The 19,950-nt window shown below is 40.8% G+C and overlaps 1 protein-coding gene across 3 annotated transcripts in view; it reads left to right on the top strand.

Annotated features, from left to right (window-relative positions):
- Positions 1 to 6,615: 6,615 nt before the first annotated feature.
- The window catches only part of LOC106613896 (FAS-associated factor 1-like), an 86,928-nt gene continuing 73,593 nt past the window's right edge, over positions 6,616 to 19,950 (top strand). For 2 of the 3 annotated variants that reach the window (XM_014216634.2, XM_045687575.1), the window contains exons 1-6: positions 6,616 to 6,923; positions 9,253 to 9,321; positions 15,042 to 15,088; positions 18,691 to 18,926; positions 19,528 to 19,619; positions 19,819 to 19,910. In XM_014216634.2, the coding sequence (XP_014072109.2) occupies positions 6,876 to 6,923; positions 9,253 to 9,321; positions 15,042 to 15,088; positions 18,691 to 18,926; positions 19,528 to 19,619; positions 19,819 to 19,910 (584 nt within the window). In that variant the 5' untranslated portion in view covers positions 6,616 to 6,875. The remainder of the gene's footprint in view (positions 6,924 to 9,252; positions 9,322 to 15,041; positions 15,089 to 18,690; positions 18,927 to 19,527; positions 19,620 to 19,818; positions 19,911 to 19,950) is intronic. The other variant, XM_045687576.1, reaches the window with a different exon arrangement.

Genomic DNA, 19,950 nt, shown 5'->3' with positions numbered 1-19,950 from the left:
AACAACAACTGGCAACAAGTTTGTTTTCAGACAAATATGTTCAGCTCATAGTTTATCCACTGACCACCACATTTAGAAGGATAGCTAAATTACTAAAATGTTACTAGCAAACTAATCATGATTTCATATTCTTTGATACATTTGGGTTAACTTGCTCATATCAAGTAACAAACAGTTTGTGGAAAGGTAAAAATAACAATAAGTGAACTAGTTTTATGAATCGGACAGGGAAACTAAAATAGATATGTAGCTAGCTGGTGAGGCTTTCATTTATTCTCCAGTTAATTAAGCTGAAGCTCGGTTTCCCGAGTTGTTTGGTACTTCTATATCTGCAATGCTTGCTGTTTGGGGTTTTAGGCTGGGTTTCTGTACAGCACTTTTTGACCTTGGCTGATGTAAAAAAGGGCTTTATAAATAAATTTGATTGATTGATTGACTTACTGCTCATGCTGGCAAGCAAGCTAAACAGACGGCTCTGCACCGCATCTGTGTGATGTCACACCCTAGAAGGCTCAACCAATCACCCACCATAAATCATGAATAATAATATTTTTGCAGGAGTATTTTTCTCCGCTCTGCTGACCAGTATTTTTCTCCTCACATAGGAGTAATAAAGGCCTAGTGCACTAATTTGGTGGCCCAAAAATGTTTTAAATATTTTTTTTCAATATATATTTTATCATTTTGATTTATCAGGGTGCTGCAGCACACTCAGTACTGCCTACTTCCCGCAGCTATGCATAGAAAAGGAGGAAATTGCCTTTGTTAGCATCCCTATTTGTCAGACTTTTATGTAAGATTAATAGCCTAGCCTACTTAATTCCAGTGGTGGAAAAGTACTCAATTGTTCAAGTAAAGATAGGAAAATGACTGAAGTAAAAGTGAAAGTCACCCAGTAAAATACTACTTGAGCAACAGTCTAAAAGTATGTGGTGGTGGAAAAGTACAACAGTCATACTTCAGGTGAATTCAGAAAGAGTGGGACATCATATAAACTGGGACAGCTTAATCCTGACACGTTTATTTCTTGATCTGACATAAAAAATCTTACATGTTGTTTCTAAACCACATGACCAAAATTACATCCCTTCATTGGTGTGACATCATAGAGGGCTGGAAGCTCACCCAGCTCAGTGACAGCTTTTTTTTCTGTTTTTCTGTTAAGGTTATAAAACGGTGATAAATAATGCACTGTGCCAAATTGTGATGTAAATGTGCATACTATAAACTGGTCAATCAAAACACATAAAAGAGTTGCCAATATTAGGTTTCAATTTTGTAATTCTGTTATTTTTTTTGTCATCCCACTTTACCATCCATACCTAGCTAAAGTAAAACAGCATGGAATAGCTAAAGTGGGACAGACTTACAGTATAAGCTTTTTCAATGGAGGAAAGAGATCCAGTTCACATTATATTACCCTGTACTTAGGTTAGGCAGAACTCGGGTTCTTGTACGACTATATCCTGTTCATGTATTTCTTGTACTGTTATTTGAGTGAATTCAGAAAAAGTGGGACACTTTTTGCATTTCTGTCATCCGACATCTAGCCAACATATTAGCCCAACACATGATAGATTTCTGAAATCGTCAGATGTTTCCTAATCACACACAATTGAATTGAATGGTGTCCCAGTTTATCTAACCTGCTGTCCCAGTCTACCGAATGCAAACTGAAAATAGGATTTTGACTCATTGTACACAAAACGGTGTGTCATGCCTCCTGTGAATTTGATATCAACATTTATTTTGTGTGTGATTAGGAAACATCTCGAGGATTTCAGAAATGTATCACGTGTTGGGTTAATATGTTGGATAGATGTCGAAGGAGGTTACAGAAGACTGAATTGCAAGAAGTCTCCCACTTATTCCGTATTCACCCGACATCAAATTCTTTATATTAAGCAAACCAGGCGGCACCATGTTATTATTTTTTTAATTACAGACAGCCAGTGGCACATTCCAACACTCAGACATTATTTACAAACGCAGTATTTGTGACTGCCAGATTAGAGGCAGTAGGAATGACGAGTTATATTGATACGTGTGAATTGGACCACATTACTGTCCTGCCTGAGCCTCCGGGTGTCAGGGAAAATGTATGGGAGTAAAAAGTACATATTTTCTTAACCTCTTAGATGTAATGGCAAAATGTTGATTTCCTCCTAAATAGACATACCCAAAAGTAACTGCTATTCATGTGTAATTGCATGATTCTGACATGCCAAAACTTGGGATATTTGGAAAGAAGATATCTGGGAGATTATGAGGAAATGATCAGAAGGTATGAGTTACATAGTTCAGAATACACAAGATCAAGCACACACAAAGTAACAGTTTTAAAAAAAATACATTTATTTTGAAAGTAATCTTTAATTGACAACCTATCAGTGAATTATTGATGCCCAGAGCTGGAAACACATCAGATCATGTGAACAATATCAGAAAAAAATGGGATTGATAGAACTAACAACTAGAAATGGGCAGATGTTTTAGTAAGTGGTGTCAGGTGTGGTCACAGAACGTTTCAAAGTGTCCCTAAACCTCTCCAAATCAAATAAAATCAAATGTTATTAGTCACATACACGTGTTAAGCTGATGTTATTGCAGGTGTAGCGAAATGCTTGTGTTTCTCGCTCCAACAGTGCAGTAATATCTAACAAGTAATATCTAACAATTTCACAACAATACACACAAATCTAAGTAAAGGAATGGAATTAAGAATATATAAATATATGGATGAGCAATCTCAGAGCGGCATAGACTAAGACACAGTAGAATAGAATACAGTATATACATATGAGATGAGTAATGCAAAATATGTAACCATTTTTAAAGTGACTAGTGTTCCATTATTATAGTGGCCAGTGATTTCAAGTCTATCTATATAGGCAGCAGCCTCTAATGTGCTAGTGATGGCTATTTAACAGTCTGATGGCCTTGAGATAGAAGCTGTTTTTCAGTCTCTCGGTCCCAGCTTTAATGTACCTCACCTTTTGGATGATAGCGGGGTGGACAGGAAGTGGCTCTGGTGGTTGTTGTCTTTTGATCTTTATGGCCTTCCTGTGACATCGGGTGCTTTAGGTGTCCGGGAGGGCAGGTAGTTTGCCCCCGGTGATGCGTTGTGCAGACCGCACCATGCTATTTGTTCAGTATAAAAACACAATTTCTACCATTTCAACCTCACTCAAACATTGTGGTGGTGTTATGGGGTATGAAGTGTCCTTTCAACTTCTCTAAAGTGTCAGAATTTTTGCGCACTGGATGTGCACCACCCTCTGGAGAGCCCTGCGGTTCCAGGCGGTGCAGTTGCCGTAGCAGGCGGTGATACAGAGTGACAGGATACTCTCAATTGTGCATCTGTCAAGGTTTGTGAGGGTTTCAGGTGCCAAGCCAAATTTCTTCAGCCTCCTGAGGTTGAAGAGGCACTGTTGCTCTTTTTTTCACCACACTGTCTGTGTGGGTGGACCATTTCAGTTTGTCCGTGATGTGTATGCCGAGGAATTTTCCACTTTCTCCACTGCGGTCCTGTTGATGTGGATAGGAGGGTGCTCCCTTTGCTGTTGCCTGAAGTCCACGTTCAGCTCCTTTGTTTTGTTGACATTGAGTGAGAGGTTATTTTCCTGGCACCATACTCCCAGAGCCCTTACCTCCTCCCTGTAGGCTGTCTCATCATTGTTGGTGATCAAGCCTACTACTGTTGTGTCTTCTGCAAACTTGATGATTGAGTTGGAGGTGTGCGTGGCCATGCAGCAATGGGTGAACAGGGAGTACAGGAGGGGGCTGAGCATGCACCCTTGTGGGGCCCCAGTGTTGAGGATCAGCGAAGTGGAGGTGCTGTTTCCTACCTTCACCACCTGGGGGCGGCCCGTCAGGAAGTCCAGGACCCAAATGCACGGGGCGGGGTTCAGACCTCGAGGGCCTCGAGCTTAATGATGAGCTTGGAGGTACTATGGTGTTGAATCCTGAGCTGTAGTCAATGAACAGCATTCTTACATAGGTCCAGATGGGATAGGGCATCGTCTGTGGATCTATTGGGGCGGTAAGCAAATCCAAAATATTTTGGATCTGCCTCTGGAATCAGTTCAATTGCCCTGGGGGATATGAACAAAGGATCCGATTCGGGAAAGTCATACTCCTGGTTGTAATACTGGTGAGTTGTCGCTGCTCTTATATCCAAAAGTTCTTCCCGGCTATATGTAATAACACCAAAAAATGTCTGGCCTAGTAATGTAAGAAATAACACATTCGAAAAAAATTGTTAAGTTGCCTAGGGGCTAGAAGCACGGCTGCCCTCTCTATAGGCACCATTTTCAGTAAGTGGCATATGTCTGTAAATGAGACAATTGCTATTGTGCTATTACATGTTTGTAATCCCTAAACTCTATTTGTTCAGTATAAAAACACAATTTATACCATATCAACCTCACTCAAACACTGTAGTGGTGTTATGGGGTATCCAGGGTACATTCAAGTGTCCTTACAACATCTCCAAAGTGTCCGAATGTGGTAATTGTACTGTTTTTGCACACTGGATGTGCCTTAAAGTTATTGTTCACTATAAAAACGAATGTCTACAACACCAACCTATCTCAAACATTGTGGTGGTGTAGGGGGACATACAGGGGATATCCAAGTGTTTTCATCATATTTTTCATGCACAAAGATTACGTCATACATCATCAGATAACATTGGCAATAGGCTAGATTTGTTCCAACCTAAGCATTCATTTCATACCCCCCATGTAGCTATTGCTCGAACACAGACCTGTTTGGTGAAAACGTTGTGTAAAATAAACATTTTCACTCTCAGGGCTGCTGATCAATAACAGTAGGTCACAGGCAGACAAATAAGACATCCTCATGATCTGTGGAGTCCCGGCTTTCGGTGTGAATCAACGTATTCCGTGTTTATTTCGTTCATGCTTCACAGCGCTAACCGGAATGTAGGTAGCAGCCATCTTGAAATGAGGTCTGTATACGGGCATTTGTATGCCCATATATGGTAGTAAGTCACACCAAAGATTATGCACAGATCAATAACCAAGACACTCAGCTTTCCGCAGACACACTGCTTTTGCAGATAGGGGCTACCGTTCACATACCAGACTGAATTGAACAACAACAAAAAAGGATCCTCAAGTATGGGGACTTTACATTTAAGAGGTTTAGGGTTAAATGTTGTGCATACAGTGAAGGCGCAAAGTTACAATGTTGCAGATAGAGCCCTCTTGGATACTTTTTGTGCCTTATACGTTGCATTCTATCTGCAACATTCTGAACATTGTGGGAAAATGAACCATATACATAGAAAATAAAAGAGGCTTCTAGAGGCCGTTTTAGCATGGGCAGCGCCATTGAGGACTTCCACTATGCTTCCACCATTTTAAAGTAGTCAAAGTAGGCCCAGTCAACTTGGTGGGGATTCCTATGGATTGTTGCCTCATAGGCACTGTGCCCATGCTGTCACAGACACTATAGATGGGTTAGCTGACAACGTCACAAAAAGGATGTGCACGCTTCAATGGGGAGTTGTGATTCTGGATGGCCAGATAGCTACGAACTATTACAAGAAACTGCCATGTATGGGAATCATAAGTGACTCGTTTGAGCTAGTTTCATCTTGTTCTTGATACCATGTCTTGTTTTGAGGTGTTTTGGCTGATTTCATGTCAATGCTAATATGGCTCAAATTCGCTAGCTAGCTAACCAACAACTGTAATGATGTATTTGAGAGGTAACAAATGCTCACTGTGCAAATGTATTTGTGTTTTCAATAAACATTGGAGACAAAATCTAATTTACATGTTGTCAACAATCTTAATTTTTTTTATATATATATATATTTTATTTCACCTTTATTTAACCAGGTAGGCCAGTTGAGAACAAGTTCTCATTTACAACTGCGACCTGGCCAAGATAAAGCAAAGCAGTCCAACACAAACAACAACACAGAGTTACACATGGAATAAACAAACGTACAGTCAATAACAGAATAATAATCTAAACCAACCCTGTCTGTTTTTCCCCATAGTTGCTCACGAGTCGGTTGTGTTGCAAAACATTCAACCCGTCTATAATAGAGAAATAGTAATGGCGTCTTTTTGTGGGCACTAACTCCGCTATGGTTCATTGAACAAAGTCTATTTAGAAAATGAATGGCGTTTTATTAGGGTTTTTCGATAAACACTGAAAATAAGGTCTGTGGTAGCCTAAACACTGGTTTAGGAGATCTTATATGTTTTGTTCTGAGATAATGTTAATCAGCTAACATCAGTTTTTGTGCATTTTGAAGAATGTATGTTATTTAAAAAAGCACATAAAGGCTTCATAATTCATAGTCATGTTAACTGGCTACTATTATCTCATAGAACAAAACGTATACGATCTCCTAAGCCTGTGTTAACTTAAGACCTTATTTTCTGCGTTTACTGCAAAATCATATTCTTTCCCCATTAATTTTCCATATAGCGATAGCTGAAAGAACCAGAGATAACTATTTTCCGGGTTTTAGGACTACAAGTTGGCGAGCTCTATGGCACAGATATAAAGATTGAGTCCTCTATCAATCTCTATTACGTTATCCCACTTTGCGATTGCCGTAAAGAGAAGACAAAGCCGTGAATACCAACCAGAAAAAAAAGTGACGATAACAGAGAATTGAAATTCATTAAGTCGTAAAACCCAACCCAAAGTGCGGCATTTGCAACTTACATAGCTGCCGTATATATATATATGTATGTATTGAGTTTACTGTGTATTTTGTTTACTTAAGCAGATATTTACATGATATCGTACTCACCATTTGCTTGAGTGAGTGAGGCGAGAAAGCAAGCGATAGCTAGACGAAGAATAGCGTTTAAGCAGTCACTGCGATGGCCTCCGATAGCATGGACAGAGAAATTATTCTTGCTGACTTTCAGGTGGGTTTCGACTTTCCTCAGGATACAAAACTATCTAGATTGCTAGTTTATGTTGAACCTTAACGTTAAACAATAGGCAGTGTTAACGTCAACAGCAATGGCTCGCCAGCTGACACGGCAAATACATTAGCTTACTAGCAAGCTAGCTAGCACGATAGCTAGCGAACATTAGATACGTTACTAATTAACGTTAACTAGCTAACGTTACGTCTAGACGCAAGACCGAGTTTGCTACTAAATAATTACATTGTTGCATAGCATTTCGTAAAGCTGTCTGCCCCAAAATTATCTGAAGTCAGCAATATGATATACCAGTATGTCTGGTAGCTATCTAACAGTACTGTTAGACGTCAATTTAGCGAACCAACGTTAGTTGTTAGCTTAAAAGCTAGCTAGTTAGTAAAAGCTGGGCTCATCATAGATGGGTAGCTATTTATAGAGGAATTTAAAAACGATATAGCTACCGTTAGCTTGCTTTGTAATTTCTCAGCGATTATATATGCTGTATGAATTGTAAATGTTCTCAACTGAGTTGGTTAGCTAGCTAACTTGTGTTGTCTTAACTCTCCAACTGACGTTAGGTAGCTAACTAATGTTACTTGCTTGGTCACTATTGAGTAGGCTAGCTAGCTAAACTATCAAGTGACATCACTAGCGTGCATTTCTTGTGCATGTTTCCAAGCTCTGTAAATGTAACGTTAGTGTTGAACGCTTGAGCTCCTCATCCTGACAATTTACAGGTCTTTGAATAAATAACAGGGCCACAAAAAACTTAGGAACACAGTTTAAGCTGTCAGTGCTACATGCACTCCTTTTTAGCTTCTCGTTAATCCACATTAGGCTACATGGAGGTAAATAATAATTCTGGAAAAGCATTCTTTCAATGTAGCACTAATACTAGCTTGAGCATAGTTGGTTGGTGCAATGTAAATACTTATAGGCCACTGAAACATGTCGTTATACTGATAATGACCAGTCAGTGAAACCACCCAGTGATATACTGAGTGGAGGACCCTCATTCTTTGAGGACCAGAATAATTTGGTGGTTGATACCAGGTAAATTACAGTATCATTCAGTGTTATGGTATTGATAATGGCAATTTATGTGAGCAGTGTACTTTCAGCTCACTGTCCATTAGGAACATTTGGAATGTGGAACTTTTTGAAAGTTAGCTATTAACCCAATATCTTAATATCAATCAATCAAATGTATTTATAAAGCCCATTTTACATCAGCAGATGTCACAAAGTGCTATACAGAAACCAGCCTAAAACCCCAAACAGCAAGCAATGCAGATGTAGAAGCACGGTGGCTAGGAAAAACTCCCTAGAAAGGCAGGAACCTAGGAAGAAACCTAGAGGAATCAGGCTCTGAGGGGTGGTCAGTCCTCTTCTGGCTGTGCGGGGTGGATATTATAAGAGTACACAGCCATTAAGGCCACATTGTTCTTCAAGATGTTCAAATGTTCATAGATAACCAGCAGGGTCAAATAATAATCAGTGGTTGTAGAGGGTGCAACAGGTCAGTACCTCAGGAGAAAATGTCAGTTGGCTTTTCATAGCCAAGCATTCAGAGGTCGAGACAGCAGGTGCGGTAGAACGTTGAAAACAGCCGATCTGGTACAAGGTAGCGTGTCCGGTGAAACTGGAGCAGCAGCACGACCAGGTGGACTGGGGACAGCCAAGAGTCATCAGGCCAGGTAGTCCTGAGGCATGGTCCCAGCGCTCATGTCATCTGGGGGGGAGAGAGAATTAGAGAGAGAATAATTAAATTCACACAGGACACCAGATAAGACAGCAGAATTACACCAGATATAAGACTGACCCTAGCTCCCTGGCACATAGACTATTGCAGCATAGATACTGGAGGCTGAGACGGGGAGGTCGGGGGACACTGTGGCCCCGTCCGACGATACCCCCAGACATGGCCAACCAGGCAGGATATAACCCCACCCACTTTTCCAAAACACAGCCCCCACACCACTACAGGGATATCAACAAACCACCAACTTACTACCCTGAGACAAGGCTGAGTATAGCCCTCGAAGATCTCCTCCACCGCACGAGCCCAAGGGACAACAAACAAATCTGCTAAAACTCGTCAGTTTTTAAGAAGATGTCAAAGTTGGCCTTGGTTTATTTACCAGATGCTTTTATCCAAAGTGACTTAGGCTACAGAACAGGTCATAGTGGCACATTCAGTATATGTTGCGAATGCAGGAATCAAATCTATAATGCAGTTTTTTTCGGTCAGCATCATAACTGCTCAATTACACTTTCTATTGGTCCTTGTGTTTTATGTACATTACCTCTTCTGTTTTTCTCACAGGCTTGCACTGGCATTGACAACATTGCAGAGGCAATCACGCTCTTAGAACTCAATAATTGGGATTTAGTGGTAAGTTCACACAACAGTAGCTCATACGAACCTGACATTTTCTTCTTTTAAATTGAAAATATATTATATACTTATTTTGCTATTAAAATTGTTAAACAACCTGGCCACTGTAGTGACTATAGCCTTTACCTCATTGGTCCCCAATCACAGTCGTGGGCCTATTTTTATTTTTTTTCTTGAGCAGATGTTCGGGGGCCAGAACAGAAGCTAGTTTTCTATCAAATTGGCAAAGATTTCCATGCAAATATTCTGAAATCCGCATAAAAACAATGTACTTTTTTCCCATCAGATGTTTCCCTCAAATGTACTTTTTTCCCATCAGATGTTTCCCTCAAATGTACTTTTTGCGCATAAAAGGCTGTGTGACGACGTGGTGCACATAAAAATGACTTTGGCGGTTAAATTCTCATGTACCGAATTAAGAAAAATATGTATTTTTTTGTATGCGTTTTCATTATGAACTCGGCACTAAAAGAAACGTCCTCTCACTGTCAACTGCGTTTATTTTCAGCTAACTTAACATGTGTAAATATTTGTATGATCATAAGATTCAACAACTGGGACATAAACTGAACAAGTTCCACAGACATGTGACTAACAGCAATGCAATAATGTGTCCCTGAACAAAGGGGGGGTCAAAATCAAAAGTAACAGTCAGTATCTGGTGTGGCCACCAGCTGCATTAAGTACTGCAGTGCATCTCCTCCTCATGGACTGCACCAGATTTGCCCGTTTTTGCTGTGAGATGTTACCCCACTCTTCCACCAAGGCACCTCCAAGTTCCCGGACTTTTCTGGGGGGAATGGCCCTAGCCCTCACCTTCCGATCCAACAGGTCTCAGACGTGCTCAATAGGATTGAGATCCGGGCTCTTCGCTGGCCATGGCAGAACACTGACATTCCTGTCTTGCAGGAAATCACGCACAGAATGAGCAGTATGGCTGGTGGCATTGTCATGCTGGATGGTCATGTCAGGATGAGCCGGCAGGAAGGGTACCACATGGAGGAGGAGGATGTCTTCGCTGTAACGCAAAGCGTTGAGATTGCCTGCAATGACAACAAGCTCAGTCCGATGATGCTGTGACACACCGCCCCAGACCATGACGGACCCTCCACCTCCAAATCGATCCCGCTTCAGAGTACAGGCCTCGGTGTAATGCTCATTCCTTTAACGATAAACGTGAATTAGACCATCACCCCGGGTGAGACAAAACCGCAACTCCTCAGTGAAGAGCACTTTTTGCCAGTCCTGTCTGGTCCAGCGACAGTGGGTTTGTGCCCATAGGCGACGTTGTTGCCGGTGATGTCTGGTGAGGACCTGCCTTACAACAGGCCTACAAGCCCTCAGTCCAGCCTCTCTTAGCCTATTGCGGACAGTCTCAGCACTGATGGAGGGACTGTGCATTCCTAGTGTAACTCGGGGAGTTGTTGTTGCCATCCTGTACCTGTCCCACAGGTGTGATGTTTGGATGTACCGATCCTGTGCAGGTGTTGTTACACGTGGTCTGCTGCTGCGAGGACGATCATCTGTCCGTCCTGTCTCCCTGTAGCGCCGTCTTAGGCGTCTCACAGTACGGACATTGCAATTTATTGCTCCGCATCTGTAGTCCTCATGCCTTCTTGCAGCATGCCTAAGGCACGTTCACAGGCAGATGGCACGTGGGCTCTAGCCAACAGCTCGCAGATGCGGTGTGGGCATTGCTTACATTATGAGATTATTATTATTATTATTATTATGGTCAAAAGAGCAGGATTATTTTTATTTGTCAAACTGCAGCCAATCAACGATCATCATGTCACCAGAGTAAGACCCTCAACATTTATTGGAAAGGAGCATCAAGCAAATCACCGTGGACTTTCACCACCCTGTGAAGTTTATCATAATTTATTTAATCTGTAACCAAATTACTACATGCTTTCCTAAGTTGTTGTGGGAGGACCACACAACGTATCATCATGAGACTCCAAGTTTACTTTGATTTGATGGTTATTACAATGCATTCGGAAAGTATTCAGACCCCTTGACTTTTTCCATACTTTATTTACGTTACAGCCTTATTCTAAAATTGATTTAATAAAAAAAAAAGTCTATGCGCAATACTCATTATGACAAAGTGAAAACAGTTTGTTGGAATTTTTGCACCTTTATTAAAAATAAAGAAACATACCTTTATTTACATAAGTATTTAGACCCTTTGCAATTGGACTCGAAATTGAGCTCAGGTGCATCCTGCTTCCATTGATCATCCTTAAGATGTTTCTACAACTTGGAGTCCATCTGTGGTAAATTCTATTGATTGGACATGATTTGGAAAGGCACACACCTGTCTATATAAGGTCCCACAGTTGACAGTGCATGTCATAGCAAAAACCAAGCCATGAGGTCAAAGGTATTATCCGTAGAGCTCCGAGACATGATTGTGTCGCGGCACAGATCTGGGGAAGCGTACCAAAAAAATTCTGCAGCTTTGAAGGTCCCAAAGAACACCATGGCCTGCATCATTCTTAAATGGAAGAAGTTTAGAACCACCAAGACTCTTCCTGGATTTGGCTGCCTTGCCAAACTGAGCAATCGGGGGAGAAGGGCCTTGGTCAGGAAGGTGACCAAGAATCCGATTGTCACTGACAGAGCTCCAGAGTTCCTCTGTGGCGATGGGAGAACCTTCCAGAAGGACAACCATCTCTGCAACACTCCACCAATCAGGCCTTTATGCTAGAGTTGCCAGACAGAAGCCATTCCTCAGTAAAAGGCTTGGAGCTTGCCAAAAGGCACCTAAAGGACTCTCAGACCATGAGAAACAACATTCTCTGGTGTGATGAAACCAAGATTGAACTCTTTTACCTGAATGCCATGCGTCACATCTGGAGGAAACCTGGCACCATCTCTACGGTGAAGCGTGGTGGTGGCAGCATCATGCTGTGGAGATGTTTTTTAGCTGCAGGGACTGGGAGACTAGTCAGGATCGAAGGAAAGATGAATGGAGCAAAGTACAGAGAGATCCTTGACGAAAACCTGCTCCAGAGCGCTCAGGACCTCAGACTGGGGTGAAGGTTCACCTTCCAACAGGACAACAACCCTAAGCACATAGCCACTCCTGCATTGAGTTGGCTTCGGGACAAGTCTCTGAATGTCCTTGAGTGGCCCAGCCAGAGCCTGGACTTGAACCCGATCAAACATCTGGAGACATCTGAAAATGGCTGTGCAGCTATGCTCCCCATCTAACTTGGCAGAGCTTGAGAGGATCTGCAGAGAAGAATGGGAGAAACTCCCCAATATACAGGTGTGCCAAGCTTGTAGTGTCATCCAAGAAGACTCAAGGCTGTAATCGCTGCCGAAGGTGCTTCAACAAAGTACTGCGTAAAGGGTCTGAATACTTATGTAAATGTCTTTTATTTTTTATAGATTTGCTGAAAATATGAATCCGTTTTTGCTTTATCAGTATGGGATATTGTGTGTAGATTAATGTGGGGAAAACTATTTAATCATTTTTAAAACAAGGCTGTAACGTAACAGAGTGGAAAAAGTCAATGGGTCTGAATACTTTCTGAGAGCACCGTATATCAATATTGGCGCATAAAGACATTTCCGTCGCCATTTCTCGAATAATGAATTTTAGACCCCAAAAGATCCCATGTTGTCTAGCCTGTTTTGTTGCCATTTACAAAGTTTACAGATGAATTTGCTATTTCCATCAGGCCTGTCGTGATATTTTTGTACTTTACTCGCATAAATAGGTTGTGTGGAAACCTAGTTAGAGTTCTAAATAAATTGTACATTGCAAATTTGATCGCAACCATCCCAAATGGATATAATATTTGACAAAAACAGAATCGGACCTTGATTACATTGCAATACGATCACGTATGCCTCCTATTTATGTGTTTGAATACTTGAACAGATTTCCTAAATTAAAATCACTAAGTAGATTTCCTGGTGATATTATAGTCTTATGTCCAACAACAAATATTATACGAAACAAATTATATATTTAAAAAATATATTTTGCTCAACTTGGGGTGCCAAATAAAATCACCAGACCGCCTATTGGGGACCTTGCTTTAGTGTTGCACATACCCTTGTGTAATGTGAGTTATAGATTTCAGAATGTGCTTTACGTTGAAAGAACTAATGTTGTCGTTTCTAGAATATTATGCTTAACCATATTTTTTTGGTTTTAGTATGTAATGTCTACTGATACTCCAATTACTCTATGCTGAGATAATTTGATAAATGTAAGACCTATTTATATAAATTGTAGGCCTAATTCACAACTCTCTACTCCTCTCATCCACCAAGGCTTAGTCTACATGGTGAACCTGACCAAATCAAATCATGCTACAGTACAACTGTGAGCACTGGTGCTTTCTAGTTACTTCAACTTGTAAGCCAATTCAAATGACCAAAGAAGCAAAAAGCATAGCTGCTAAAAGCACACAGTATGTGATTTCATTACCTATTTCAGTTTGTTTCCTATTTAAACTAAAATGGTACACTTATTACTGAGATGTATCGTCACCTTGATTGTGACGTTTCAATCAACAAGGCACCATCATTGCCATGTGTCTCCGTTTATCAGTGAGACATCATTTGGGCTACCTACCACTCCTCTTTAATGGGCGTATAAAGGAAGTCTTCTGTCAGTTTTGATTTCAAGTTTGATATTCAAAGGGGGGTATGAAACGGTTTTACTTTATCATAAAGTGTGTGTTGGATGGGGTGGGCTATATTTATCAGAGCGCTGTTCTTGTGCTGGCAGCTTTTCAAAGCAAGCAGAGCCTAAGCTGTGGTTAAACGCACCTGTAAATGTGATGACTTGCAGTTCCTTTTCGGTGCTGTTAGGTTGAGCAAAATGTACAAAAGAAACCTGTGTGTTGGGACAGGACAGCGAACAAGTGTTAAATACTCGGTGGCCCTTTCTCATGGATTTGTGGCTTCACTAGTAGACCTACTTACAAACTTTTCTCAAAATACTTGCCAAATTTTTGACAATTACAATTTTCTCTGGTATTTTTGTCAATTTAAAATATTTTATGTTCATGTACTTCTTAGTTGATGGTACATTCTGCAATGTTTTGAAACACTGCTGGACATTTCCTAGTGTTCTAGAGCACTCATCTCAATAGGTCTCCTAACAATGGGCCAAAAATAAACTCATTGCAAGTATTGTCCTCTCTCGCTGCTCTGTCCTCAACAGTTCCCCTAAATCACTTTCACTGTTTAAAAGAAGAAAAAAAAACAAATATATATATATATATATACACACACTTCTGAGGCCAACGACATGCTTCAACCTCCTTTCTCATCAATGATATGTTCTCGTGTTAATGTCTTATCATCGTTTGGGCACCAGTGCCCCCTCATTTGCTTGCATTACATTCCCTTTGTGTTGAGTCCAAATATGATATAAATCGAATTGTTTTAAAAGAAAAAAGAATAGCCCATCAATGCATGCCTATACCTAATGTGTCTGACTATCATCCTAGCTTAGTACAGTAACATTCATTTCAGAATTATATTTGCTGTAGAGACACCAACAGCCACTCGTATGGCTACCGAAAGTTGCCTTTGAAATTCAAATGACTGTAGTTCTATTGGCAGGAACTGGCAGTCGATAGTTATGGGAACATTTACTGTTGATTATCATTGTTTGAACATGCACGCTCTCAAGAGTGTAATCCTTTGCGACACATTTTATTCCATGGTCATTTCTCTTTTTACAGGCAGCCATCAATGGTGTGATGCCACAAGAGAATGGGATCTTGCAAAGGTAATATGCCAGAAATGACTGTTGCATCTTCAGAAGTTAATCAAGTGTTCACTGTGCATTTTCTAAACATCCCCTCAAAATAATGTTTTGACCATATTGTAAGAAGTCATATGTTAACCAAAATAGGAAACACAACTTGTACGTGGGAGGTAAGCATAAGGGAAGGGAAAGGGGGATGCCTAGTCAGTTCTACAACTGAATGCATTCAACTGAAATGTATCTTCCGCATTTAACCCAACCCCTCTGAATCATATGGCATAGTATCATATGCAAAAACGCGTCGCCGTCAATGTGACGTTCTACCTGCTACACAGAAACAAACCAAAATCAACTTTATTTCTCATTTCAATTCACAAACTAGAATGCAAAACTACCATAGCACATGCTCTTCATGTACTTTATGTAAGCACAGGTGTGGGCTAGGCCGAGAACCTTGTTTTGTTGACCTGAATATCAATCAAATGTATTTATAAAGCCCTTCTTACATCAGCTGATGTCACAAAGTGCTGTACAGAAACCCAGCCTAAAACCCCAAACAGCAAGCAATGCAGGTGTAGCAGCAGTACATCATTTTGTATGAAATTCTGCTAGAGGTTATAGAAATGTAGTATCTAGAACTCGCAGTGAAAGTACATTTTGGAGCAATGGTGGTTACTTGTTCATGCTCCTGCAAAATAATTATTTACATTTTTATCATTTTATAAAGTGCAGCTGTGGTCTCTTCTGTGTAGGCCTAGATGTCAAGAGCTAGGTTTTATGTTTTAAAACGGCAATAACCTTGTGGCCTGATGACGATTTGAGGAGTTCAGAAGATTCAGGCTACATGTAGTAATCAATGGCTACATCAGTCACTTGACCTCTTGAATTTGTAGTTCTTGTACAAAGCCTATTGAGTAGACACAAACTGTGACACGATGGAAACAATCGTGATCATCAGTGCAGGAAATTGAGGCTTTGGATCTCTTTTCCCCCACAAAGCTCAGTGTCATGTAGTTATTCAGTCAAGATTTGAACACCAAATTAGGCAGAAATCAAACAACCAGATTTGTAGCCCGTAGCTGGGCAATATCAAGGTTAATACTGTATGGGTGGTTATAGTTTGAAGTGATATTCAAAGTTGTAGGCTTGACATTGCTTTGAATTACTGCATTTCAGTGGTAGGCAGAAAAATATAACTCGGTGTATTTGGTATGCTCTTTGAGTATAGAGTATCAACAGAAGCAAAAGTGTTTTTATGTGAAAGAACATAGAGAGGAATATCTTCCCAAAAACTGGAATTAAAACAGTTACTGAGAAAAAAGCCTCTGAGGCATTGTGGCTCACGTTTTTTTCTCAACGGTCAGTCCGAACTGATGAATACACTGGGCTGAAGAACAAATACATTGACTGGGCACATTCTGTTAAATGATTTATTTTGTGAGTTTCTGAAGACTTTGGGCATGAGAACATGGTTTCTTAAGGGCACACATAATTATGAATGGAGCCTGGCTGTGTGACTTGCAATCAGCCCGTATACTGGCTGGCACCAGGCTGCTCTCGTAGGATGGCACTCCTCCTCAGTAAACGGCTCCATTGAGGTGACCGGAGCCAGCTGGAGGCCTGCTCTTAGCCCCAAGCCTGCCTCCTGACTAGGTGGAGAGTGCCATCTAGATGTATGCCATGGAACAACCCTTTGTATTATTTTTAACACTCATAATAGTCAACACTCCTCAGTATCAATGTGCCAAGTTTCAAATTGTAGTTTAGAATGCTTACAAAAACCTTCCATCACGTTGCAAGGGAAATGTATAGCCTACCGTCTAGGGTGAATTCTGACTTTGCTTCTTTCATCCTGTTTAAGAAATTGCGTAGCATGTCCTCATTGTTAGACCATGTTATGGTTTCTTTGGTTGTCTACACCCCTGATGAGAGTACAACTCAAACACACCAACATCTTCTATGATGGATATGAATGACAATCATCTGTGTAACAGTTTTGCACCAAGATACTGAAACTGAAATATCAGTGCACTCTAGTTTTCTAATTTGTGTAGGTACAGGAAGTGTTTATTTGCGGTATTGGCTGTTATTTCACTCACTGAATTTACTAGCTAATGGTGAGTTACCTCAAACTGTCAGTTTGTTTTCTCACTATATGTAAATGCTTACTGCATAGCTGATTTATGACTTTATCTAATTTTCCTAAAATCCATGCATGTATACTTCTTATTCTATGGTTCTTAGTTTATAAGAGGTCATTATGCACCTGTGCAGATCTCTAAGGCTGCATGGACAAACACCTGTCCTACAGAGGGTTAGACCCTTGTATATGGCCAACAGCAAGCCTCTGTTCTCCCTGAACATCATTTCCACCTGCCTATGATGGTAGGCCTAATTCTTGCATGTGGGTGAATCCAAGCCTCACAAGTGGTTTCTGTGTACGGTATGTTGTTTTTATGCCATTATCATGGAACATTGATCTCTAATGATTTCCTACGTGCCCTCAGAACCCCCAACGTCTTTAACCTTTTTGGTATTGTAATCAGGTTGGATAAATACAGCCTTTGTGCAAGACCCTGCTTTCTCTCCCAGCACGATATGTGCTGACCCACGAGGAAAAGAGAAGCGTCTTTGTCTGGGTTGGGAGAGAGAAAATACATTATTGACTGCCGTGTGGGACAGAGCCTCGAGGGAATTCAGGCCTTAGACATGGAGAGAGGCTGAGAAAAAAGACGTTTTGTGTCTCTGGCCTCTGCAGCAAAATAAGACTGAATTTGCTCTGTGGCAGACAATTCAGCATCTGTTGGGCCCTGCCCATATTGTCCACTAAAGCCTGTTTACACTGACTCTGAAACTGTTTGTATTGCTGCTGAGAGGCTCTTGTTGTTGCCTTAAAAGGGGCTGTGGGTATTTTGTGGATTTTGAATATTTCTGTTCAGTGCTGCTTGTACCATTGTGATGGGGAAGAAGCAACAAGCATGAAAAATTATTTTTAAGATCATATTCAAGCTATTTCAAGGTTTAGCCCAGGGGTTTCAATGAGGTCCGGAGGGCCGGCCTGAAAATGTGTTATATAGTTTCTACACATCGTTTTGGGAATTTTTCGATGCTCTCTCACTGTCTAGCTTTCATTTCTGTGATTATTAGTTTGCTGGACACAGTCAAGAAACTGTATGAATGTAGGTCCTTTATCACTTCTGCACAGTTTCTATTTGGTTTTTAGTAGTTTTTAAAGTATGAGTTTTATTTTTTTGCTCAAACTACCCGTGTGCCGGATCGGATCCCTGGTTTGACACCCCTGCTTTAGCCTATTTTGTGGACAATCATTTTTTTCCTGCAGTGGATAAAGTATTCAGACACCCTTTAAAATCTGCACAGGCTAAATGTTTGAGTTTACTGAAATATTTTGCTTTGTTTTTGTATTTCAATGGTGTTGAGTAAAATTGCACATGTAGGGTCTCGTCTGAGAATTACACCATTTTGGTGGTAGACTTTCTACTTTTATAGACACAATTAACTCTGTATACAATTCAATATGATATTGAACTGCACTACATGATGCTCCCTGTGTTGATGTTTTCTGAACCTCTGCTTACTGTCTGAACCCACAAAAACTTCACCAGCGAGGCGTCCCAGGCCAACATCTATGGGCCTCACAGCCAAGCAGCAACAGCAGAGGCAGCAGTGGCCCCACCAGCCACCTCATCGTCTTCCTCCTCTCCGCCGTCCTCCTCCTCAGCCTTCTGCCCTGTCCTCCCCTCTCGACACATTGTGGAGCGGCAGCCGCGCATGCTCAACTTCCGGGTGGAGTACCGCCAGCGCACTGTGGAAGTGGTCGTGGAGGAGGGCAGTGCAGTTGGTGAGGATATGCGCTCACCATACACTACTCTTCATACTATGGTTCCTACACTAATATTCCACTACATTAATATGTTGTGAATGTAATGTTTAAAAAGAAAATGTATTACTGCCTTGATTTTGCTGGACCCCAGGAAGAGTAGCTGCTGCCTTGGCATGAACTAATGGGGATCCATAATAAATACAATACATCACACACCCTTACTACTTACTCAGAGAAAATGTGGGTGTTACAGATGTGGTGTTACTGAGAATCCTAAATATTGTGTGTTTCTGGTAAAAGGAGTCGATGTTGGTCAGTACAACACCTAGGTATAGTGCTTTCGTTTTTAGACTTTGAACCCTTTCTCAGAATCTACACACTTGTACCCAGTGTTGAAACTATTTATGTTGTGAAGATAAGGTAGTGGAAGTGTGTATTACGAATGTTTTAATCAAATGTAAATTGCTGGTAAGGTGTAAAATTTCATGAATACAGAATGAATTTTGTACTTTGTGTTGAAAACACGTTTTCTCATCTATTACTGACATCATATGGTGGGGATATGTCCAACTGCCAGTTCATAATACTACAACTTGTTTCTTCCTTTTCTTGTTTGTAGGGGAAATCAAACATATTCTTGAGACAGAGCTTCAGGTCCCCATATCAAAAATGCAGTTAAAGGGTTGGAAAAGTGGAGACGTATCTGACATTGTGAGTATTTCTCTCAAAACAATTGTTTCGATTAATGTAATATCTCTTGAAATGAGCATGTTTAAAGCATCTCTTTGCCACCTTTTTAGTTTTATCTTTTACATTGGATGAGGTTTCACAAATGTCACTCACACCCATCTAGTGGGGATGGATAAAGTACCACTTAGTATTATTTATTGGTCTGTCCCTGTGTCCTCAGACGGTTCTACGAAGTTTACACTTGCCCAAGAACAACAGCCTGTATGTGCTGACCCCAGATATCGCCCCCACTGCCAGCACCAGCCAAAACAGGTACCCAACTTGACTCACTTACACTCATCTTTTGTTTCCT

Source organism: Salmo salar, chromosome ssa10 (assembly GCF_905237065.1).
Source record: "Salmo salar chromosome ssa10, Ssal_v3.1, whole genome shotgun sequence".
Taxonomy (NCBI): Eukaryota; Metazoa; Chordata; class Actinopteri; order Salmoniformes; family Salmonidae; genus Salmo; species Salmo salar.
The sequence above is the reverse complement of the archived record's forward strand: the minus strand, read 5'-3'. Positions and strand labels throughout refer to the sequence as shown.